Source organism: Paralichthys olivaceus, chromosome 7 (assembly GCF_024713975.1).
Source record: "Paralichthys olivaceus isolate ysfri-2021 chromosome 7, ASM2471397v2, whole genome shotgun sequence".
NCBI lineage: Eukaryota > Metazoa > Chordata > Actinopteri > Pleuronectiformes > Paralichthyidae > Paralichthys > Paralichthys olivaceus.
Window position 1 is genome coordinate 6,285,457 of NC_091099.1, and position 25,904 is coordinate 6,311,360.

At 41.3% G+C, this 25,904-nt stretch overlaps 2 protein-coding genes across 5 annotated transcripts; one reads left to right on the forward strand and one right to left on the reverse strand.

The window, feature by feature from the left end:
• The first annotated feature begins 704 nt into the window (after positions 1-704).
• On the forward strand, positions 705-10,369 carry ttc38 (tetratricopeptide repeat domain 38). The gene is made up of 14 exons (XM_020103612.2): positions 705-813; positions 1,285-1,362; positions 1,448-1,529; positions 2,625-2,796; positions 3,612-3,785; positions 4,441-4,516; positions 4,827-4,946; positions 5,071-5,130; positions 5,365-5,403; positions 5,917-5,998; positions 6,795-6,960; positions 8,766-8,925; positions 9,415-9,488; positions 9,822-10,369. Exons 1-14 carry the CDS (start codon positions 784-786, stop codon positions 9,907-9,909), a joined length of 1,401 nt encoding a protein of 466 aa, XP_019959171.2. The 5' UTR covers positions 705-783; the 3' UTR covers positions 9,910-10,369.
• Positions 10,178-24,356, reverse strand: tspan33b (tetraspanin 33b). 4 transcript variants are annotated; one of them, XM_020103615.2, is made up of 8 exons: positions 24,137-24,356; positions 20,390-20,447; positions 19,703-19,887; positions 19,526-19,600; positions 16,312-16,407; positions 15,753-15,881; positions 12,332-12,493; positions 10,178-10,502 (listed from the first exon to the last, which is right to left on the reverse strand). In XM_020103615.2, the coding sequence occupies exons 1-8, from the start codon at positions 24,230-24,232 to the stop codon at positions 10,458-10,460; spliced, it is 846 nt and encodes a 281-aa protein (XP_019959174.1). In that variant the 5' UTR covers positions 24,233-24,356; the 3' UTR covers positions 10,178-10,457. The 4 variants fall into 4 exon arrangements, with proteins under 4 accessions (XP_019959174.1, XP_019959176.1, XP_019959173.1 ...); XM_020103617.2 differs by having other exon boundaries at positions 10,178-10,488; positions 19,838-19,887; positions 24,137-24,355; XM_020103614.2 differs by having other exon boundaries at positions 10,178-10,488; positions 24,137-24,355.
• Between the last annotated feature and the right edge of the window lie 1,548 nt (positions 24,357-25,904).

A 25,904-nucleotide genomic window follows, 5' to 3' on the forward strand; every position in this document is an offset into this window, starting at 1 on the left:
TAATTATCTATTTATTTATCTATCTTACACTGAATATTGTGTATATATATATATATATATACATATGCACATATGTATAATCTATATATCATGAATTTAATATCTATCTGTCTCTCTCTATAGTACACTGAATATAGTACATATGCATGTATGTATAAACTACAGTAATTATCTATCAACACACATAATTTAAAAGCACATATTAGAAGTTTCATGTATGTATTACATTAAGTTTTGTGTATACATATATGTCCATGTATTATATATATATACATGTGTGCTCCCGGCTACACGTGAGTGTAAGCGTCACGTGTGTCACCACAGACTCACACTTCCTTGTGTTGATAGTTACACAATCTTTGGTCCTCGAGGGAAACGGAGTCAGATCTACTGTGAAACTTCCAAAAAGACAACAAGAGTGAAAACCCCGCCTCAGGACCAGAGCTCGAACCTCCGTGAAATCTGTGAAGCTTCAACTGAGGAACCACCAAGCGAGGGAGGAAGCTTCACAAAATAAGAGACGAGCAGAAAACTCGCACGTCATAAGCGTCTGCTGTTGCACCGACTCTTCATATTTGAAACGCACACAATCATCACACTCGGGAAAAACACAAACGTAAAAAACAAAAACAAACACACGAAACACCAGGAAGAACGCATTGTGTGTAGTTCATGCTGTTATTCTGAAAAATACGGCTGTGCCTAAAATTGACTTCCGGTAAAAAGACACTTGACACGTGCTCTTTAGTGAAAGTTCCTCCAGCTGCTGAGGAGCTGACAGACATGATCGCTTCAAGCTTCAGGGACTGTGAGGTCAGTGTTTGTGTCCGACGTCAGGTTTCAGATTCAGCCTGAAGCTCAGAGGGTTCGGACTCAGTCAGTCAGGAACAGAATCATTAGAGGGGTGGTGTGGTTTTGTTTTTAACCCTTTCATTGAATAATGATCTCAGCCTCAGTCAGGAGGTAAGACGTGTCTTATGGTTCATCTTTAGGCATCAAAAACAAGACTCTGACTGGTTTTACAGTTTCTACAAATAGATTTTGTGGAAATGTTTCAGGATTAATAAACAAATGATAAACATCTAACTTGGCTCAGGTTTCAAAGGAGGTTGGATTAATGCAAATATAGAGATTCTCCACCGTGATAATAATCAAATGTGTGAAATCCTAATGGATGCAGTGTTAATGTGTGTGTGCGTGCGTGCGTGTGTGTGTGTGTGTGTGTGTTTGTTTGTGTGTGTGTGTGTGTGTGTCTGTGTCTGTGTGTGTCTGTGTGTGTGACAGGCATGGAGGGCAGAGGGTCTTGAACTCTCCACCAGCAGTAATGAGGCATGCAAACTCTATGACGCCATACTGACACAGGTGAATACTCTCTCTGTCGTTTTGCACCATGTTTTACTAAATGACAGTTAACTACATCCATCTTTGTCTCGTTCTCGTCTCCTAGTATGTGAAATGGAGGAACGATGAAACCCTGGGAGGATTTGAAGGATGCATTTCCGCTCTGCAGACAGCCGATCCTAACTTTGGTAAATATTCAGGGGGTCAAACATCAGTCCTGCCAGTTAATCTTTAGGTTTGTTAACCAGGGAAGTCCTGCTGACAAGCTCTCTCACAATAAATCTGACGCAGCAGCAAAAAAGTTTAACGGTCAAGGCTAGAACTTAAGGACAAAGGTGAGTGAAGCAAACGGTGCTAAAATGGTCCACTGCAGAAGTATTGCAATTGCAACCTTTGAGTTAGTGAAGCTAAAGATAAGACAAGGTAAGATTGCAATATTGCAGCAGCAGGAATCAAAAATAAAATCAGTTAGTACTATGTAACATGCAATATAATGTAAGGAATATAAAAAATATAGGAAATATATAAAACTCAGTGCCGTGATCCAGGTACAATGCTTTTTATTGTTGCTTTATGGATGTGAGGTGTTGTTGTCTCTGGTTACATCCAAAGCTTTTCAACCTAAGTCAGAACCAATAAAAAGGCTGAGCACCTGCAATATAAGACTCCTGTTACTGCTTTTAAATTACAAGATAAATGTATAAATAAATATACAAGATACATTCCCGCTAAAAGTTCCTGTTACACAGGTTCAATGTTTATGCTCCTGAGAACTGGCAAACTACCAATGATCCGACCTTTTCATGTTTTATATGTAAGAGCAACATCTGAGTACAGGTCGTCAGGTTCAACCCCGATTTCAATACATCCAATCTCCAAAATGTCTTTCTGTCTTTTTCTCATAGTCTTGGAAAAAGAACAAAGCATTTGTCAACTAATATTTAGGATCATGTCTTTGTAAGTACACGTGTTGAGTTTGTTTTAAGTGTAATTCATGTCTGGAATAAACATGTGGTTTGAAGTCGGTTTACAAAGTGATCCGCATGTTATCATGAGAGCACACGATGGGGATGAAACACTTTCATGTCTATCTTTTTTAAACGTGAGAGGCGTAGCTGAAGCAGTGATATATCTGTGCTCTGCAGTTCAAAAGGAGAACACTTACATGTGATGTTTCAAGTGTTTTATAGAGTTACAGTGTTGCGGTGAGTGCATATGATGTTTCAAGTGTTTTAAATTACAGTCCACAAAGAAAAGAGCAGTCTGATTTATCTCCCCTGCAGTTATGGGCCATGTGATGAGCACAGGGCTGGAGCTGGTGGCAACGGCGAGCTCCACCCGGCTGAACGAGCGCCTGGCGAGTGCCGTGACTCGAACGGTGGAGCTGGCCAACAGCCAGGACATCACTCCCAGGGAGAAGCTCCATGTCAAGGCCATGGAGCTCTTCTCACGTGGGTAAGGTTCAGAGTCAGGTGGTTGGAAAAAAAGAAAAGACCGAAGAGAGCGATGAAGAGAGTCAACTTTAGAAACCGGGCGACAAGGTTCGAGGTTGGTGAGGTGATGGAGAACTCAGCTTCAGAAGAACCTGCCGAGAGAGCATCCATCCCAGCATCACTATATTATGATAGAGCGGCTCCACGGAGGCCACTTTAAATAAAAACCACGACAGCCCTCCTGGTGTTTACCAGACGGCATTTAATAGACGCTGAGGCCTTGTTTATATCTCACATTAACATGCGTCCTCGGGGGGGGCGATCATAAGTGGACCGCTCTGAGTTCACACCCGGCATCTCACTTCCTCGCTCTATATAAATATATATATATAAATAAATATATGAGTAAACTGTACATCACAGCTGTTTGCATGTTGTCCACATGCATGTTGTTTTTAATATATTGAATCAATATTCAGGCTCATCAGAGCGTGACTTGTGTTTATTATCTTGCCAGAGGAAACATAGTGACGTCTTTTTAGTCATCAGAAGTCTGAAGAATGTGTTTTATCCATGAGGCGATATCCATTCATCAAGCAGCTCTTTGTCTGTGTCCACTGTATGGAGGCAATCACATGCTTCAGATCCCCAGCATTCATCTACACTGATGTGACTCCCAGTCACAGCCTAACAACAAGTATTTGAATTCTATCTGCAGTGGGGTTTTTTCTCATTGTATTGTAGCATAAGTGGAAATATTAAAGGCATTTTCTTTCATTCTGTCGTCCTTCATGGACGTTCCGGCTCTTCTTAGACTCTAACTCATGTTTCCTTTAGAAACTTTGTCAAGGCCTGTGACCGATGGGAGGATATTCTGGTCGATCACCCCACTGACCTGCTGGCCCTCAAGTTTGCCCATGATGGATATTTCTACTTGGGAGCCCAGACCCAGATGAGAGACTCCGTGGCCAGGGTGCTGCCTCACTGGAAACCACACATTCCTTTGTCCAGGTACAAAAAGCAGCATTTCACTATGAGACATCAGCATTTTGGGGCAAAATCATATGCAAACTAGATGCAGGGGTAAAGAATAAGGTCTTTAGAACAACACAAACAATATCCCCGAGCTCATTGACTCTACATGTCAGGATAAACTAATAACATGTACAGTTGATCAGTGGACAACATGTGAGAATTGATTTATTATACAATTTAATTGAGACCAAAGGCTTTATATATTTCATAGTACTTCATAGACTGTACACGTAATCATAACCAGCTATATGATTTCAAGTTCTTTACATTTGATTGTATTTGTCGGGTCATAAGACAAACCCAAAAAGGGCAGAAGAGGATCGGTTCAGGTTGCGTGTGAGCAGAGAAGTAGTGGTAGAACTGGTCTTTATGTACTGAGGTTTCTTGTGAAGCTGATAAGGAGGAATTGGCAGGAACGCAGGTCACAAGAGGCCTCGTTCAGCCGGGAGCTCACTCCGCCAGGTCCCAGCAGTCAAACACAGAACAGTAAATAACAGACACACAAGCCGAACCAGAACTATAACCAAAAGTCCAAAAACCCAACTCTAACAAATCCATCGTAAATGATCAGGGTGAGAAGAAGGTGCTTTCTGTACTTTCAATGAGTTGTTTTGTTTATTCCTTCTCTCAGTTATCTGAAGGGACTTTATTCCTTTGGTCTCCTGGAAACTCGCTGCTATGACCAGGCGGAGAAAGTGGCGATGGAGGTGAGACTTCCCTCTGTTTGTTCTGTGGTCCACTCTTTGCCTCTGATCGTGTCAGTTCAGAAAATCGTTTGCTGTCGAAGACCAATAACAAGCAGAGGAACCAAACCTCGGCAGCGCAAATTTTCTCTTTTGAGTGTGTGAGACTTACACAGCAGCTGTGACACGAGGGTCACTTGAAAAAAATTGAGGAACATCTTAGACAAAAATGAAAGACTGATAGTGAGGCGAGCCCATTCTTTTTGAAATATCATTTTACTTTGGTGTAGCAAACACATCTCTTCTCTTCATCTGCATTCACTCTCCTGTGCAGGGCCTGCGTCTGACTCCAGACGATGCCTGGTCCGTCCACTCTGTCGCTCATGTTTATGAGATGAAGGCAGAAGTGGACAAAGGTTTGAAGTTCATGGAAAGTCGAGAGAAAGACTGGCAGGTACAAGTGTGTTTTTTTTTTAATGATGAAGCACATCCCAGTTACCGAGTTCACTCATTCAAATTAAAAATTCAAACAGCCTCAGGGGGAAAATTGAAATAAAAAATGTATTGTTTAATTCCAGGTGTGTGACGTCCTGGCCAGTCACAACTATTGGCATTGGGCTCTGTACTTCATCGAGAAGGTAAAGATTATAATGAGTTTTCTCAGTCAAGCGAGTAGTTGGCAGTGGGAGTGTTTGTGGATCTTGTATTTACGATATCCTTTCCCTTGGGTAATTTGAAGTCTGCAGTTGATTATGTCGGGAGATTAATTTGTGTTTGCATCTGCGCAACACGATCTGTAACCCTTGCTCGTCTTTCAGGTCTGAAGTCATTCAAATTCATCCCTCTCACCCCCTCCTCCTCCTCCTCCACAGGGGCAGTACGAAGCCGCTCTGCAAATATACGACTCTCAGGTTGGTTTGTGTTGAGGGTTTGCATCAAAAACTTTGATGGTATATCTGTCTGAGTACACTCTGGGTTTTTTTTTCCATGTACCAATGCACGGGGGAGCCGCACTAAAAGCAATGTGTTGTTCTGGTGATCCGAGAGAGCAAGTGTGAACAAATGGAAGTCAAAACACACAGCGGCCATTTCTGTGTCAACCGCCACAGATGATGATTTTTTTATTCACTCTAAAAATAAGAGAGACGATTTGAGAGGAAAGCTCTTTGATGTCCTGCACGATACAAGAACATTTCATAATGTTACTCAGGACTGACACAACAGGAAATTCTTACGTAAAGTTTGATGATATTCATGAATGTTTAACAGCTCACGTCAGGGGAATCCTGCAGAACATGGGCCTGCCCTGTTTTATTTTATTTTTTACAATTTTTTTTCTTCTGAAAATGTCGTTGTGTGGAGGCAGATCTACGTTACATCCTTCAGTGTTCAAGGTGAATAGTGAACATGCATGTTTCTCTCAGGTTTTCAGACGTTGTAAAGCCACAGGATCCATGTTGGACACTGTTGACGCCAGTTCACTGCTCTACAGACTGGAAATGGAGGGTAAGATGCATGATAACGTAGGAAATCACAATCGCTTTACAGAATAAAAGCAATAAAAACAAGTCTCCCCATCTGTCCGCGCACATAGCAAGAAAATATTAACAGGAACCGAGGAACGCACTATCAGAAGTCTCACAAATTTGATATGAGGAAAGAAAGTCAGCTAAAGACAGATAATAGAGATAATAATGAAAGAGAAATAACATAGGAGAGCTCATACCTCAGTCAAGGTGGAACAGTCGCCTATGAAACAATGTTTAGATTTACTAGATGAAATTTTTTTATTGGATCTCACTTTAAAGAAAGTTAAAAATAAATAAATCTCGATCTGCCCCTGATCCAGATTCGCACCCAAAATATGATTGGCTCTTCTCTGACCCAAACCTTTAGATGAAAACAAAAAGGGAATTCGGATCTTTGCGTCCATCTGTCGCTCACGGTGTCGTGGACATTACTGATCACAGTTTGTTCAAATCTTAGGAAATGAAGTGTGTCGTTGCTGTGAGTTGGAAAATGTTATTATGACACTAATTGGCTCGACGAAAATACTGCAAACATTTGTTAACTTGTTGTTAATTTGCTGAAGGGCAACTGCAACATCTGCTTTAAGATGATTTCAAATGGTGTGAAAGTGAAACTGCGGAGGTCAGATAACCCCATTTATCATACCTCATTAATTTGAAACCCAGGTGCTGTGTCATTTTTTTACTCTGTTTAAAAAAATCTAATTATGAATTTGGAGCCTTTATGCAGCCTACTACCCTGATTTATGTCTTTGTTTTGGTCCATGTTTTAGGTGTGTGCACGAAGGGCCGCTGGCGAGAGCTGCTCCAGGTAACGCAGCCTCACACTGACGATCATGTGACCTTATTCAACGACCTCCACTTCCTCATGGCGTCGCTGGGAGCCAGAGAGACCGGCACATCGCAGCGTCTGCTGGAGGGCCTCCGGGAACTGGCTAAGTAAGTTCCGCACCATTTCTCCTCCTTGCTGCACACCTCGCTGCTCTGCCAGCCTTACGTAAGAGCCAACCAGCCGTTATGTAAAGCAGAGACAAGGCTGAGCGTAGGACGGGAAGATAGCGAGCCCGTGCAGCCAGAAAGAGAATTCAGAGCTGCAGTCCATCTCGGAGACCAGGGTCTTCCCACTGTAGCAGATGTTGTACGAGCAGCTGCAGCCTCTGTGGAGTTGTGGTCATAATATGTTCTGGCATCCCGAACATGGACGGCCTGTGCTCTTAATGCTGTCTCGCTCAGAACCCACAGAAAAGCTGCAGTTTAAAACCAGTGGTTTAAATTCTCATGTTTTTCACTGTTACATCATGTTACCCATGTCGCAGGAGTTGGGGGGGAAGTGAGGCACTCTATTCCTAATTAAGACACCAACTTTTTCTCCCTTAGCACAGCTCTACTCTGAATCACGAGGCGAGCCGCAGTAATGGAATCCCATCACTCACACATACTGTGTCACTTGTTTGAAAGGAATGCACAGTTTTACATAATCCATATTTTGTCCTCATGTTTTTACACAGTGACTCTAAGAATGAGCTAATCCCAGAAGGCCTCAGAACTGAATGAAATGTTTCATAGTGAAGTGAATTCATGCCGTTCACTGTTCACTATAATAATACTCTGATACTGTCGGTGTGTACAAGTACACCGACCTGAAGCTATTCCGTAGATTTCACTGATTTTCATACTTAAACATGGAAATGTTCATTTTTAATGAGTGGAACTAACAGCAGGGTAGATGCAGTGAAATTTAAAGGAATCTTTAAGATTGTGAGAGTCCTTCTTTTTAGATTCTCTATGGATAATTTAAATCTTAAGTTATGGAACCAAATGCATGTTTTCCAAGCAGAACTATGCAACCGTTGTTTTAATTAATTAAGAATATATTTTCAACATAGTATTTTTTAGAAATTTTTTTTAGAAACAAACCTGTTACAAATCACCTTCAGGGACACAAATTGTATGTTTGGACGACATTTCTTGGACTTTGTTCGTTAATCCTGCAAAACGATGGTTGCATGATCAGCCTGATGTAATAACTTTCAGCTATTACTTCAAACTGGACCTGAGCTGCTGGGAGTCATTAAAAATCAGGAATAAAGATAGTCAAGCAGGAGGCCGGTGCAGAAACAGGAAGATGAAGTGAAAATAAAAAAGGTTGTTGCATTGCTGCTCTTCCGTCTCATCTCTCTTGTGTTGCGATGTTGTGCAGAGCTCCAGTAAAGTCAATTTACAATTCAGTGTTATGGTTTGCATTTCTCTCGCTCCATCTGCGTCTCTCACTCTTTCGACCAAGCTTCTGTCTCTCACTCACCTTGGGTGTCTTCTTTTCTGAGATATTAGATTTCAGAAGCAGTTTCCTCAGCCTCAGTGGTCAGTCAGCAGCGATAAATCTTTTGCATTGGCTGGTTGTTTGAATTTTTTTATTGCCCCCTATCATGTTTTAAATTTCAAATACCTATTGCTTTAGCTCCAAACGTGCACTTATTATGTGTGCTGCCTCTCGTGCGCCTGCTCAAAAGCTTTGGTCTGTTTATAAGTTAGCAAAACATTAATTTAAAGTAAAAATACATCATCCTTGGTGTCCATCCTGGTGAAACAGTGAGGTGCATGTAGAAGTTATTACTAGCAAGTATTTTAGTCTGTTTATTCTAACTGTTCAATCCATAAAGAATTCTTCCCTGAGAGCTAGTTTCTAAACTTTCCAACCAAGATATGTCTTTTTTTCCTTTTCAAACCATTCATTTTCTTCACAGGGATCCAGGGGACAATCAGCAACACCAGCTGGCTGGAACTTTAGGTGTACCCATGTGTCAGGCTTTGATGGAGTACGACCAGGGCAACTACAGCGGAGCTGTGGAGCTCCTGTACCCTGTACGCTACAGGGCAGTAGATATCGGCGGCAGCGATGCTCAGGTAAGTTCCACAGAAATGTGGTCAACTCGAAGCAAACAAGAAAAACTTGAAACAAAATCAAACCTAATTGCAAACTCCAGCTCTCTTATTTACCTTTAACAAGCACTCAGCCCTGAGGCTTTATTTATTTGAATATTATCGATCACGTTGTTTTGTTGTTGGTTTTCTTGAGTAAAACTGAAATCCCTGTTGAAGTGAAAAAAAGGCCAGAGGTGAAGAACACTCTACATAAGAGCAAAAGCCTTTCAGTGTATGAACATGTTACACAGTGAGAGAATGTGTTGCACAGTGCACCAGGGTATGAATAATGAATCTCTGTGATGGATGCTGATGGATTTTATGTCCTTTGTGTTCATAAAACCATCCTCCAAGGTGCAACAGTTTACCGTACAAAAGTATACAGAATAACACCAAAGGATAGAAAGACTACACACAGTGCAATATTGGAGAAAACTCTTTACTAATGGGTTTGTCCACTGTTGTTTTCAGAGGGATATCTTCAATCAACTGCTAATTCATGCCGCCTTGAAATCAGAGGATAAGCACCACCAGAAACTGGGAAGGTAATGTACAACTGGGACTTCAGCCAAACAGAGGTTTAGTTCAGTGTTTTCCAATTTCTTTACTAGATTCTGCTGAGAGAATTCAAGAAAGACTAAAAAGTTCTTCCCCTGGTTTTCATGGTGATGCTGTATAGCCGCATCTGCTCCTGTTGTCTTCCGCCTCTGTCGTCTCCATGTAGAACACTATCTGTATATGCTCCCATTAAGTAACCGACATCCCCCCGTCTACAGCCCATGTAACAGTTTCATTATTGATCAGTTTAGCCGCTCAGCGTGTACTTTCTCTGAATCTGTGTTCATCTCCATGTACTGTGTTCTGCTAAATCCCTCCAGATGTCTTCTAGTTGAGCGTGATGCCGCGAGGCCAAACTCCGCCCTGACTGGTCGTCTGATGCAGAGAGCCCTGGCTCTTCACGTCTAGGATGACTGCAAGGTGCGACAAGAGCGGCTCCCATACAATAAACATGAAAGTAACATCAGCAGACACAGAATCTGATGGGGCCATGTTTGGTTTTAGGGGACTTTTATACCAGCTGTTTGAGACTGTTGTCAAGCTTGCTGAAATCTTCAAAGTTTTCAATGTAGAGTATATTTTAGATTTCATACCTGTTAAGTTTTAATCAGGTGCTAAATCTTTTTCCATGCTTTTACCAAAACAGGCTTCTCTATTAAGTGCAGATGTCTGTGGATGTCTTTCCCTGAATTTTATTAATGACACATTCTATTTAAATGCTTTTCATGTCAACAGCAATACAAATAATTCAATAAATAAACACTTTGCATGTGAGAGTGTAACAGAATAAAGTGCATCACAAGCTAAGAATAAGAAATGTATTCAAACATTGCAGAAGTCCTGTAGCAGTAAAAAAAAAAAAAAAGTCCTTGCGTGAGTTCTTTTCTTCCCTCCTCTTCCCCCTGCGTCGGGCCGCTCTCACAACACTGAGGTAATCTCATCTTGGATCTGAGAGATCAGGATCTGGGACAGCACGATCCCTGCAATCTAGAGGACAGCAGCTGCCAATGTAGATTACAGAACAGACTCCTGGTAACTGTACACCCTATGCTGAGCATCTCAAAGTGCCTCGGTGCTGCAGTGCTCATTCTGCACTGGGACGACATGTTGTGAAATGAGATAAAAGTGCTTGCATGATACAGACACTTGACATGATTTTATTGCCTTGCACAATTTACAGGATCGTAACCCTTAAACCGCTTCCTATAGAGGTGATAATAAAGTGTTTCTCACTGCGACAACACACATTTGGTGGCAAACGCTGCTGTAAACTGACCTATTTAATAATTAACCGTCTGATTTAAACCCGGCTTGTTCTGCAGATAAATCTAGTAATGGTGTTTAGCGAAGATGTGCGAGACTAGAAGAGAGAACTTCATCATCAGATTTACTGCACATCAAAGCAACCTGAATACTGATGCAATTGTTATGACAGGACTCATGGGTAATTCACATGCTTCCCCCCCTCTGTGGAATCATCAGGGACCCAATCAGGCAGATATGAGAGCGAGATAGATCGAGCTAAAGATCCACTGACAAAGCAGCACGCTGCGTGAGAATGCACTGTGACAGTACCTGAATCATCTTGATAAGAAGGTGGACTAATTATTTAGAGACAGCTCTTGATAAGAGCTAATGTGATTTCATGGCCAATCTAACATATTGACTTGAGTTATTAGCATTCCTTAATGCTTGGGATTTGTGTTGCTTTGTGTGGCGGTGCTGAGTAAATAGAGGTTTGAATTGTCAGTATCCTCCTTTCTCTGACACATAATCTCACATTATCTCGCAGGTCACTACCTCACTTGCACATTAACCTGCGCTTTCGATCCAGAGCGGTGTAATAAATGAATAATGTGCAGTTAAAATTTAATTGTCCCTTTGTGCCTAGTTATTGCCGTCTTGGTATAACTCTCAATTTTGAATTAGCTATATTCCAGTGGCCTCACATTAACCTAAACACCCTGTTGGTCTCTGCAAGAAAAAGTTTTTTTATTAGATTCTTTTCCCCCCTTTTTTGTGTAAGGCCGGGGTTATTTCATGCGAGAGCGGCTGGACTCGTGCAGCCGCTCTCGCATTTTTGAGCTTCCCACTTCCCACTGGAAGCTCAAAAAGTGATGTTCCTACGTGTGTAACTTGAGGGAAGGTGCAGAATCCTGATTGATGAAGTGCTGCTCAGACTATTTTGCGGGCCCGTCCAAATACACCGTGCGAGGCTGCTTTAGGATAGCAGGAGCAGTCGATATGTTGATTGCTACACGCTCAGTCTGGCTACGCCTCCAGTTGATGCTCCTGTTGACTTGTGTCTGTGCGTGTATCCGTCTGTAGTTATGGAGGACATTTTGACTGGTACTCACAAAGACTTGTCTTTAGGGTTAGAATGAGGTTTTGGTTTTGGTCAGGCATTTAGTTGTGATGGTTAAAGGTTCAGTGTGTAGAATTTAGTGACATCTAGTGGTGAAGTTGGATTTTGCAACAGAATAATCCTTCACCTCACACTCCCCTTCCAAACATGAAAGAGAACCTGTCTCAGCCTTCAGTTTTCGGGCCCATTCTAGGATAAAGAATATAACAATTTGTACAATTTAGATGAAACACACGAGTGAAAACATCACTAGGATTATTTTATATTCAGTTTCTGCCAATAGATTTCACCTAAATCTTACACACTGGACCGTTTAGTTTAGGGCAAGGGGCTAGGGAATTCATTATGTCAATATGAGACGTGCATGTGTGTGTGTTTGTGTGTGTTTGTGTGTGTGTGTGTGACGGCTGTTGACTTGTTACTGCACAGCTTGAGTGAAGAAGTGTCTGCATGTGTGCCAGTTACCTGCGGCAAGGCCAGTCCCAGAGCGAGCGCCCCCACCAGCAGCAGATGAGACTCGATCCACATCACCGCCCTGTCCGCACAGCCCACTGGGTAGATTGACTTGTTTGCCTCCAGGTAGTTCTGGGTTTGAACCCGAAAACCACACATAGTGTTAATCACTGCCTGTGTGACAGATCGACAGAGAGAGAGAGAGAGAGAGAGAGACTGTGACAGATTGTCTCGATTACACCAACCTGAAGCACTTTAATACACGAGCTGCTGTTTCACATCTCTTGCAGTATTTTGCATTGACAAAGGTATTAACTATTATGACAGCCGAGGGAGAGTTCTGTGGAAGCCTGCTAACTGCAGAGATTTGGAATTTAAGAAAAGGAAATGACAAGAGAGACGATATAACTGCATCCATTTAATGTGACAGGGAAGATGTGACTCTGTCCCTGAAGTAGCCGTGCAGTTGCAGGCTACGAACAGCAGGTTGCAGCACTGTTTCAGCTCCAATCATCTTTAATTAATTGATTTTTCCCCCCCAGTCTGTAGAAGGAGGCTGCTGTGATCTGTTTTCTGTGTAGCATGATGTATAATCAATATTAGTGTGATGGATCTGCATGGACTCTTTAGTCTTCTGTCTTCACACTAGTAGGAATTGTCAGCGATGACTTGCCGTGCTGCTGTGTGTCTGCACAGAGTGAGATTCAGGGCATTTCTTTGTGTGAGTGGGAATTTGCGTACTCATGCATACACTGAGTACACGATTAACATACTGTTTGTGTTAGAATGCAACCCTACATTTCATTTTTTAAATGCATGTGTTGATTCCAGGTCTAGAAATATATAAAACATTCATGAAAGAGGCGGCGAAGTCACCACTGACAATTCTGCTAAAGGTTGATGTTACTGTTGGCTGCATGTCAGATAGGGTGATTAAGCTGAATTGGTTTCAGCTTTGATTCATCTTGGGAACACTGTCAAGCTTTGTTGATGCAGTTACCGCAGCCTGATTTTGTTTAGATTGAAATTCACCTCCAGGAGCTGACTCGTGTCAATAAAATACTTAAAAGCAGTGTTTTCACCACAAGAACTATTCCCAGGAACTAGGAACCAGTGTCTACATTTAGTTCCAGGGGGAAAAGGCTTTGCTTGGGGCTAACACTTGTAAAGTACAGGAACCTTCTGGTTGGGGCTGTTTCCTTACATTAAAGCAGTTTTCAGACATGACCTCCCCGAGGATATGCTGAGAATCAGGTCCAGACTTTCTCTGGAGTTTGACTGTCACACATGAACAACGCAGCAGGAGGAGCTCTGCTCAGACAATGACACAGAAATCTTCAGAGAAAAATTACGGCAACGGTGGCAGAGCAGGCAGAGGCAGAACATAAAGTTTTATTTCTGCTGCAGAGATCACGTGTTGGTGTTTACAGCACATCAACACCAGCATCTGCCCTTAATACCAAAAACTTGTGGTGAATCCTGCAGAGGATCTCCTGCTGTGCTCTTACTTTGGCTTCTCCAGACTTTCTGTGTACTTTTAACTAGGGGGCGGGGGCAGCTAGAGAACATCTGCAGAGTACTCTGCATGTCTGAAATCATCTTAAATCTATTATTTCCAGTGTTTTGAATAGACTGTTAATAGAGAGTCTGTGGTGGAAACGCAACAAGGCAAAGAAACAAACTCCTTCTGTAGTGTTTGACCCACTTACATATCAAGTCAAAATAATGCTATTCAGTTTTTCATAATAAACTAGTCCACAAAGTAATTACTGTCTGGTATGTGGTATGCATTGGATCATTTGGATTCACACATAATAGCGGTTGGTTTGTGCAAGGCGAGGGGTCAAAATACCCAAATATGTGACTACTAATGCAGACGTAAACTTGAATGAAAACAGAAGCAGAAATAAACTTGAGCCGGATAATCACAAAATTGAGTTTTCATGTTAGTCATTCTGGCTGACATTGAGTTCATGTTAGCCGATATCTGGTGGGTGGGTGTATTTTTGTTTCAGTTTTGCCTCATCAATCAGCAGTGAGTGATGTATCTGTCTGGCCGATGTCATTTTCAGTCAACGTGGGAGCAGCAGTAGTGGTTGTGAAGAGCAGTTATCGGTTTTCACATTCATCAAAGCAAATGTATTGATTGAAGCGATGCTGTAAAGTGGACTCACACAAGCTGGTGCTGCTGTGTCGATCTCATCCACAGTGGCTCCTGTAGCTGTTGCTCTTTTTCACACTATTCATGTAGCCTGGTTGCTACCCAGCTGTGTAGGAAGATGATGTCTCAAGCAACACAGTTGGATTGTTTCTCTAACTGGGAGTTGAATGCATTAGCAGGCACAATTCTCCACCTTTTTGAATTTCTGAACAAGTTGAGATGTGGGCAGTGGTTCAGAGGTTTGGGACCTGGCTAAAACGAAGGTATCATATATTCAGAAATAATTTCCTTGCGTGTAGGTGATTTGCAGTTCTCCGATATTTTATATTGATTTAAAGGTTCAGTGTGTAAGATTTAGTGACACCTAGTGGTAAAGTTGCATGTTGCAGCTGAATACTAGTTCAGTCCAGTTTGGACGAATGGAGAAAAAACCAAACATGGCAGCCTCCGTAGAGAGGAGCCTCTCCCAATGTAAATATAAAGAAAACTATTCGTACAATTTAGATGAACACAATAATGAAAACATTACATCATTGTCTTCAATTCAATCTAAACTGGAACGTACTGGCTGGACCCACTGTCAGAAGTTCTGAATCAATTACACCGTGTCCTTGCTGACTGATGCAACAGGTTTTTGCACAGACCACTTTCAATTTGCTGCTTCACATTATTCAGAAACCTTTTTTCATCGCTACCAAATGCTGCTAATTGGTATTCAACCGAACACCATCATTCTTTGAAGTTTTCTTTTTAAGTTTAAATGACTTTACAGAAGTTAAAAAAACACTCAAAGTGCTTTTGAAAACATTCATTTGCCAAATTACCACACACATTCATTCAGCACATTTTGTCTATCACTCATATATCCCATTCTCACACTTCTTGCCTTTCACTTCAGCACTAAAGCAACTCGCATTTGAACACCGACCTCCCAACTAGTTGACAGCCCGCTAAACCTCTTGAGCCTTCTTTACATGTAGCATTTGTTTGTCACCAAGATTACGCAAAAACTGCTGAATGGAATTCCATGAAATTTCGTGGAATGATGGGACATGGGCCCAGAAAGAACCCATCAAATTGTGACGTGGATCAAAAGATTTTTTTTGTCACTGTCTTTGATATTGTGAGGGCATTTTTTGACATTTTCCCAAGGAACACTTGTGTCTGTAATTTGGTGCAGCTTGATTGAATTAAATTAGATTGTTAGATCTTGGGGGTGGTAATCGTTATACTGATGCCAGTCTGTTTTGAGTTTTTGTAAAAAGTACGCACCTCTCCGGGAACAGGAGTGCAGCAGGAGTAAGGTACAGAGCAGCGCTCAGTGCTTGGGTTTGTATGTGTGCAATTGAAGTAAAGATTCCAAGACCAGTCTGTGTAGTTGTTCCACCCACAACACTTGAACTGTACGAAGGGAAGGAGAGAGAGAGAGAGAGAGAGAGAGAGAGAGAGAGAGAGGATAATACAGCAGAGGATTATATTTAGAATCATGCTCTTGCGTTGGACTGTGTTCTGCCAGTCTGGTCTTCTCACATGGGAAAACTCAGGATCACAAGTTCACCTGTGTATGCATGTGCAAGAGGAGAATCACATGAGCAGACTCACAGATACTACATGTTTTAATGCTGCGTCTCATGTGGAAAACCCTCACTGAGGCCAAGATAACAAATACAAGACGTACACCTCTGTGGTCACTGGCTGTGGTTTGATGGTTGAGCACTCAGACGTATTCAATACACCACAGGCTGTGATTAATTTGAAGATTTATGTTGTGTGGTTAGCTACATAAGCACATACAAGCACATTCATTACAGCGTGGGATTGCCCAGAGCACCTCTTTCTGGATGTAATCCATCAGGTTCTGCAGATCCAGGTCATCCCTATAATGCACGATGGCTTTCTTCACAAACTTTCCCAAAGCATCCCGAGTCTAGGAGAGAGAATACAGAGACGTTAAATGAGTGTTCTGCCGGTACACTGGATGACATTTGCACAATGCACACCTAGTTGGTCAATCCAGCACGACCCCTTACAAAACCAGGTAAAATGAGAAGGATGCTAACATTTCCTGCACGAGCTGGAATCAGTTGATCAATCACAAGAGAGTGGGCTAACTTTGCTTTATCGGGAGGGGGGGGCATTAAAGAGACAAGAGCTAAAATCAAGAGTTTCAGACAGAGGCTGAAAAGAGGAGCTTCAGCGATGGACGGTATGAGGACTGTGATGTGTTTTCCTAATGTTAAAGCATGTAACCGTTAAAAGAAATAACCCAAACCAAAAATATGAACCTGAACATAATATGTCTCCTTAAATATTCATTTTTTTAATATTTTCATGAAAGTGTCAAGGTGAAAGAATTGTTTCTATAACCAGGCTACTTAGTTGCAAAAAAAATTTCAGGTTCAGCTAATTGGGATGTTTCTAAGGAAAGTTGCTTCCATTAGGGTTCGGCAGAAAATCCTCCGGTTCACGGTGCAGGAGCATAATGTGGGGTTTATCTAAACAAGACAGCAGAGGAGCAGGAACTCCTGTTGCAGTGCGATGCTGCAGCAGTGCAGAATAACAATGATAATTAAAGCAGCCAAGCCTTCGAGATCAATGCAGATGTGCAGCTTTTACGCTTCTTCAGCTGTGGCAGATAATTGCATGAACTTCCCCATTTGTTATTATAATTTAGTCATTTTCATGAACTTCACTTGAGCTGAATAAATAAAACCTAGATGAAATATGAAATACAATGATTTGATTGAATAATTTGTAATTTTCAGACTTTATGGTTAATTCAGACATTGAAACTGTGCTGCTTTAGTTTGCTCTCATTGTTCATTGTAATAAATCCGTTCACAGAGTTTTATGAGGCCCCTGCTTTGTTAATATTTATATATTCTATTCTCACATACAGTATAAATAAAGTTTTGAAAAGGTATTCAATGCAAATCTCCCTCTTTTAAAAACAAGAAGGGCCACGGTTCTACAGACTTGAGTTCAGATGTAATGTATGCTAATAGCGGCGCTGTATGCTAATAAGCTGCTGAACTTTAAAATTTCATTAAGCCTGAAATGAACTTCTGTTAGTGCTTTGCTGAAGGCTCTCTGAATTGTTCGTATAACAGGCCGTGTTAGAACAGGTTATGTTGATAAAAACTGTGAGCTGTATCAAAATAGCTTAAAATTCTTATCCCCAAGTCATTTTACTAAATTTTTGTTAGGATTTTTACGGCGCCCCACGTCCCCTCCCTCTGTTTCAGTAGGGCCTCGGAGCCCATCGTCACACCTCCCCATGTCATTAGCGCCAAAGTCTCCTTCAAGGGATCTGTTGAAATGGAACATTTGGTTCCTCTTTGAAGTGCCGAAGCATTTGAATCATTTAGCAAGGAAGGATGCTGGGAGGGTTGTTAAACTGCTCTGTTTAGCAGCAGGCAGTCCGAGCGCTGACAGAGCACACAGGGGAGACGAGAGGTATCGTCAGGCATCAGACACTTCACCACTAGAAACCAGTGTCAGGGAGCACTGGTGCCAGTGGCTGTTTTTATTCTCCATGGAGTCCTAATGCAAAGTTACTGTAAGGATAATTGAATGCTGACAGTGGCCTCCAGATCAGACACCGTGGGTCACATATGGGGCTCAGATGGAACCAGAAACCATTTACTCTAACATACAGTTTGCAGTCACAGTTGGATTTATATTTTCTTTATAAATAGGTTAAAAAAAGAATTTGTCACCCAAAAATGATGTTTATTCTTCTTCCTCCTGGTTAAATATTATACTGTTTATACACAAGAAATCAACATCATTTACCATATTATGGTAACAGGAAATGATGGAGAACATGCTCCTGTCAACAGCATTGTTTAAAATGTTTGCTGCTAATTAAGCTTCATGAAAGACCGAAGAGACGTCTTTCTAAATATTTACTGTTTGGTTTCATTTTCAGCACATTTCAGTCGGCGTCTCTCCACCACCTGAGTGATTGTGATTGTGTCTGTAATGAATGATATACAGGCGACATGTAGGCCACTGCTTTGTTTTAATTTGTCATGAACAAAAAAAGTTGTCAGTCATAACTTATACAAGTCAAGTTTGTTCACAAAATCATCAAATAGATTGTTTTTCTTTGGAGGTAAAATTGAAAATGTGTGCATCCGCTATCAGAGTTTAACCAGTACTGAAGGTTGAAGTTTAAACAGAAAGTTTGTGTTCATGCTGTGATGGATGTTAATGACTTTGTGCAGTGTTAATATTACAAATAGGAATAACTCCACATTTATTGAACCAAAATTAGACATATTGAACCAAAGAGAAATAAATTGAATGGTCATTTTTTTCTGGCTGTCTTTAAAAATAAAAGGACATATACAGTACTTCTGAAGTGTTGATAGACAAACACACACACACACACACACACACACACACACAGATCTTTGTGTGTATTGGTGTGTGTGTGTGTGTGTGTGTGTGTGTGTAGACTGTATATTAAGATAGACTACTTGACAGCTTCCAAAAGTGAAGCCATGTTAACAGATGGGACATGGACAAAACTCAAAAGTAAAAGTGCACATCAAATAATTATTTTTCAAAGATGCCGTCTGTTCATTTGGATAGTCCTTTAAACTGGTGTTTCAGTTTCAGTGGCGATTGTTCATATTTCCAGTAAGTTTGGTTTTCATTAGTTATTCGATGCTATAAAAACAAGGTTAAACATTATTTTTACACCTGAGACTCTCAAAAGAGCAAAATAGTTTTCAGAGTATTTTGGTTTCACTTTTATTCAGCTGGTAGATGTGGAAACATGTCGTCCATTTTTATGTCAAGTCTTTGGCCGATTGCGTCCATTTGTGGAGTCAAATGTATCTGTGCCCTCTTATTAAGTTTTATAGACTGTACTTTACAAATGTACAGAATGTCCAAAAGCTGGGAAAGAATACACCGAATCAATGGAGCAGAGTGTCATTCAGGGTCGATGCTGGTGTGAAGAGAACCAGAGATGGAATGTGACCTTGTAGTGACTTTATGTTACGGAAAATCTAAGATGGTGTGGAGGCAGATACCTGATCGGAGTAGAAGAAGCCCATAATGGCTATAGCCAACTGGGTGAGGAAGACCAGAGTCAGGCTGAAGGAGAACTACAGACAGAGAGGACACAAGTATGAAAACACAGTCTGACTGAAGCAGAAACATAAATGACTGTCTGAGACGTAAGATGGATTCAATGTGATTTAAGCTACCACATCGGAAGCACAACACAGCCCCAGTATTAGTGAGGTGTCTGTTTTTTCTATTACTGTCTTGAGGAGGCGAATGTTCTCTCGCAGGGCTCCGATGCAGCCACAGAAAGTAATGAAGAACATGACCACCCCCACCACAATTAGGATGACAGCTGGGTCGATCAGGAACGTGTCCCGCACCGTGTCTGGCAGAAAGACAGGAACATAACAGCCTCTGTTTACTCGTCTGTCCTCCTCTGTTCCCGCTTTTACTTCCTTCCCCTCCTGGTATTTACCTCATTTACCCTCAAAAATAAATGTCTTCTTCCCTGTTACACTGCTTCCTGCATCCTTCCTTTCAACACTGGCCACTTCCATTGCTTTTAATATTCAATGATCTGTTGCTGATTATACAGGATACTGAGGCATAATCTGTGGGATGAGTCCAAGTTAAATATTTTCACTGTCTACCTTCTGTATATTACTAAAATAATTATAAACATAATGACACTAAATAAACTGAAGATAAAACTGTAACGTGCCAACATACTATACATTTACAAGCTATTGCTTTAAGTTGGGGTAGCTCAACAAATAAAACAAGTGTCAGTGTGATAAAGGAGAATAAACAATCCCTCTAGATTTTCAGAACTATGGAAAAGTCTTTTCATTTGTCTCTGAAGTTGAAAAAGTGTGTCACATATCTACCTGTAGCTTTCTGGACTTTAGCATACACCCCGATTGCAACAATCAACAATGAGAAAACCTGGGAAGAAGAGAGAAGTTGTTATTTCATAAAGTCTTGGACATGTAGCACATTAAGCAGGTAACCTGTTCCTCAGCTCTGGTGGCCGCCAGCGGCCGGAAGTGTTCTTTTTTTGGGTTCCCCCTCCGTCTCAATTTTGCCTTGTGAACATGTTATCTCCAAAATGCCTTAAAGAGGATCCTTTCAAATTTGGGAGAAATGTTGACTGAGACTCACAGATTAACTGCTTAGATTTGTGTTGCCTCAAAAAACATATTTTAAGTCTCTAAAACAAGATATCTCAAGTTTGCTTTTAGGGAGTTTCTTCAAATTTTGCCCATTTGTTATTTATTGATTGAATTATTTGATGATGGGTCACTGTCTCGTTATATGAGTCTGGAATAAAATATTTTAGGCTGAAAGTTAAAATTACTGCAGGGTGGTAGCTTCTCTCCAAAGTGGCCAACTTTTTGCTCATCGTGGGGATCGTTGAGTTTCTCTATGATATTGTCATTTCTCGACCTTACGATGCAAAGTGCCTTGAGATATTTTATATTGTGACTTGGGGCTAAACAAATTGAATTGAAAGCTAACAATGTCCTGCCTCCATGTTTCTACTGTATTTAATGGACTGGTGTCTAACTTCTCAGCCAACTCTTATTAACATGGAATTCTTCTTTGGTTGATTCCTTACTTCTCTGTGGGAAAACTTGTGTTAATAAATACATAGCTTCCAGTGTGTTTGTTCTTCGTGTCTGAACAGACTTTATCTGTGCTGTCAGCAGGTGTGCTCAGATTAACAAATGTCGAGCCTTTCCTCAGGTGTCGGATATGCAGAGCACCTGTAGCCATGGCAACCGCACCAGTTTGTGTTAATGATAAACAGACAGACGGATGTCAGCGGGGGGGAGTAAAACAAAAACATATGGACATGGGCTGTAAACATCTCAAACTGGAAGATAAAGCTCCACAATTCAAAACTCTTTTTTACTTTATATAAGTATCACCTGTGTGAATGTGACCTTGGTTAGAAAATCAAGATTATTTTCACTCAAGCTTTGAGCAGTGTCTAGTGTTCTTACATATGCAGGTGGACGGGAGATAATTATTTTCTTCAGTGTGTGTGTGTGTGTGTGTGTGTGTGTGTGTTCACCAGCAGAGACAATGAGACGCCTGAGAGGAAAGGAAGACGTGGTGTGTGTGTGGTCCACATATTTGCGCAGTCACATTGAGGGGACTTGTCTTTTTAATAGGGAAGACAAAAATATGGTCCATTCAATTTTGAGGTAAAAACATGTTTTATGGTCAGATTAAGTTTAGGTTTAACTTAAGCTTAGGTTAGGTTAAGGTGAGGGTAAGGGTTAAAGTAAGTCTCCAGGAAATGTAAGTCAATTTTAAGTCTTCTCATGGGGACACAACTGAGTGTGTGTGTGTGTGTGTGTGTGTGTGTAAGTGTGTGTCTGTACTTCTACGGGTTTAGGTTATATAAGGGTTAGACATTTAGTTTGGAGGGTTATGGTTAAGATAAGGGGCTAGGGAATGTATTCTGTCCATGAGTGTCCTCACTGAGATAGAAGTACAAATGTGTTCTGTGACTAATAAACGTCCTTGAGGATGTGCTGCAGAGCTGTTGAGGATGTTGACTTCATCTTAGCAGAAGCTGCAGAAAACAACACAAAGAGGTTGGAAAATAAGTGGAATAAGAGTTTCCTGTTCATTGCATTGTCAACACTAATTTCCCACCTTAGCTTGATTGTGTTTCTCACCTTGAATAACAATCTGCCCGGCTTGGCTTTCATTTTCAGCCTTGAGATTTACAGACATTTTCCTGATTACTAATTGTGTTTGTGTGTGTGTGTGTACAATGTGCTTTTTGTTCAGTATAAACATAGATTTGTTTTGTTTCTGTCTGCATCGGGTCACGGTGCATCATTTGCTATGAAAGTGGTGTAATTTTTATTTGGCAGCCTTCACGTCTAACCCCAATCTTTTCTTTCGTGGGTTCTGTAGAAGCAAATTGTTGCTTTGAAATGTTATTTCTTACTTCACCCACATTTCTGAAATCTATAATCTGTGTTGACAAGACAATAGCTGTAAAAACACAAGACGTCGATGGAGCACGTTGTTTGGAACTGCACTGTTACAAGATTGTTGAAAGTGCAGAAGGGATGTTGTCTTGTTGTGTGAGAGTGTGTGCTCCAGCAGCTGCAGCTGTCACTTTGCTACTTATGTGTGAGCTTTTGTGAATATGGGTGGCACACACACTCACACTCACACACACACACACTCTCTCACACACACACACACACACAGTGGATGTACTCCAACTCTGTTTTCAGGCTTTTCAAAGGGATGATTCAGGCTTCTCCTGGTGGATTGTGTGCGGAGGTGAAAGCCAGCTGAACTGAACCGTGGGGACAAAGGCCTGATGGATTAGGGCTGCAGTGTTCACTTCTGAGCTCGTGGAAAAAAAGAAAAGAAAAGAAAAACTAAAACAAAGTGAACACAAGCTGAGGGTTTGTGTGACTGCTGTGGCTGCAGTTAAATTCTGATCGACTCTAAACCCAGTCAGGCTGCGCCACAGTGTTTTGCCACCTCGCTGTGTTTGTGTACGGGATCGGATGAACGGGGATATGATGGAGATGTATGAACCCGGTAGCGTTACAGATGTGATCAGTGTGCTTATGGTCGTAATGTGGTTGGAAAGCCAGAGAGGCAGAGTTGCTTGTGTGTGTGTGAGAGAGAGAGAAAGAGGGAGTAACTATTAAGGGAAAACGAGCCTGATGGATGGTTTCATGGCTGCATCAAAGTGTCTCTCATACCTTTATATCACTTTCTCTAACAGTCCCAGTTGAGTCCTGGCCTCTTAGTTACATCCAGCGGTGGAGCTTGTATAACTTGAGCCTTTGTGCCCTGCAGACATCTGTATCTGTCTCTTGTGGCCCCTCCGCTCTGTCAGATGATACTTATCACCCTTTGTTATGTGAAAGTGAACACTCTGGATACAATAATGTTTGAAACTGTCTATGTTTAGGCTTGTTTGGTAATATAATATAAAGTATGCATTACCTTAAGCTTTGAATAGCAGTTATTGGAACATTAATTTTAGATATGCATTTCAATAATATATGCATGCGTTTTTTGCAGTGTGTTAAACTAATTATTTATTACTTATAGCTAACTTTCAAATGTAATTTTAAACATTTATTTATTCACTTTTTTTTGGACCAAACCCCAATTTTTATTGTTTCATATTAGTTATATTAGGTATACTGCTTTTTTAGGGTTAGTGTTACACACACACACAGACACACACACACACACACACACACACACACACACACACACACACACACACACACACACACACAGACAGACACACACACACACACACACACACACACACACAGCAGGGTGCTTTCTGTTTTACTATGAATCACAACCCAACTGAATGCACCACTCAACATTTGCTTCGATGATGTATGTGCAGTCAGTGTCCATATATAACTGTAGTAAATTTAAAACAGGCAGCAGCGGGGGGGCATGCAAGCAGCTCCAGATACTCTCTGAAATACATATCCTTATCCATTATTTATAAGCAGGATTTTCTTTCTAGCAAAGCCACTTTTTGGTCATTTGAATGCACAGAAATATTAGGAAGACTTGGTGTTTGTCAGTAGCGGCCTGTGGTCGTGCAACTCTCTACTCACCCAAAACAAGAAGCTGAAGAAGAAGAGAAAATATCTGATCCAGGGGTTGACGAAGGAGAACGTCTCAGCTCGGTTTAAAGTCAGTTTCCTGTCCATTTTAATGGTTTTCTAGGGTCCGGTGTGTAGATCTAGTTTTACTTCAAAACAGCCCACAGATTGCCGCCCCACCCCACAGATTCCCCACCACCACGTGGTTCTGTGTGGAGGGGGTCGTTTGCAGGTTGCAGGAGTGTGAGGCTGGCTTAATAAGGGGGGGCATGGGGAGGTGACACTGCCCCGCCATGCTGGTAGGGCCCAGAAGTGTCTATGTAAGCCTGTGTGTCAGATTACACAAAAAATATCTCTGGCTGACTGCAGCTGAATGGACTACGAGCTTTGGCATATTGTCAGCCTGCCGGTGGTCAGAAGACCTGTCGCTTTCTGTTACCTCAAACATCCTGGGTCCTCTATCATCGGCCTCACTGTACTCTGCCCTCTTGTTCCAACGTCAGGATTTACTGCTTCTGAAAGGCTATTAGTTTAGTCCGATAATTGCATCTTCAAAGACAGATGCACAGAGAACAAAGCAGAATGACTGTTGACAGAGGCTGGACAGAGGAATCTTTGAAAGGAAGAACATCTAATGTAGTTACATGATGCCAGACAGCGTCTTCCGCACTGTCCGTTTGTGCAGGAGCTCAAACAAATCAAGGAGCAAATCTTGTCAAGCCACCTCTCCTGTAATGAGATTTAGATGTAAAACCCTCGGCGAAAATTGACTTGGAAATGGATCATCTGTCAGAGAGACCACGGGGTTTATCTGAGGATAGACGGGCAAGAAAAGAAAGGAAAATCACAGGAGCCTCAACTTAATGTAAATGTGTGAAGAAGCTTCAGATGTCAAACACCAGTTTCTGGAAATGTAGTCAAATGTAGTCTGAACTGTCCTTGGCAGCGTGAACACTGTATGTGAATACTTAATCACAGGCTTCTCCTTTTTGCTCATTACATCAAGTGTCTCCTGTGGAGTCACAGAAGGACACAAGTTCCCTCAGGTAGGTCGGTGCTTTGCCAGAGATACATGACGACTTAATGAGATTGATCCATCTTCTTTCATTTCATGTAAAACAAGTTTTCTCTTGTTTCCGGGCAACATTCTGCTTTAGCTTTTGTTTTATTTAAAGGTGTACTATAGTTTAACTTGCATGTTTAAGGTTCTTGCCGAGAGCTATCGGTGAGAAAACTGATTCCACTCTCATCTATTTTCTATACCGCTTATTCTTCAAGAGCTGTGGGGGGAGTGAACAATCATTCACACACAGTACATTTTTAAACTCTAATAACATAATGAGAATGTGTTTGGACTGTGGGAGGAAGGCGTACCTGCAGAAAAAACGGCCCAGACTTACAAACTCTGAAAGACACAGAAAGACCAGGATTCAAAACGAGCAAATTCTTGCTGTAAGGCGACAGAGGGAATCAGTTTGTTGACTTATCTAACTGTAAAAAAGTGCCAACATGGGAAACTGAAGTGTGGAAACATTATGGTTTTTATTGGACGAATATAATGTCATATATTCCCAGAACAATCATCGAATTTCCCCAAAAGGTCAAACTACTCCTTTGAAAATCCCACACTGTTTCCATTTAATCTGAAAGAACATGAGCAGACTTTACTTCAATTGCAATTGTTAAAAAAAACATAACAGGATATTTAAATCCTTTAAAAAAGAAGAAAATAGTATGTTACTCACGTTTTTTTCCACGTATGAAATCTTGTCAAAACTGA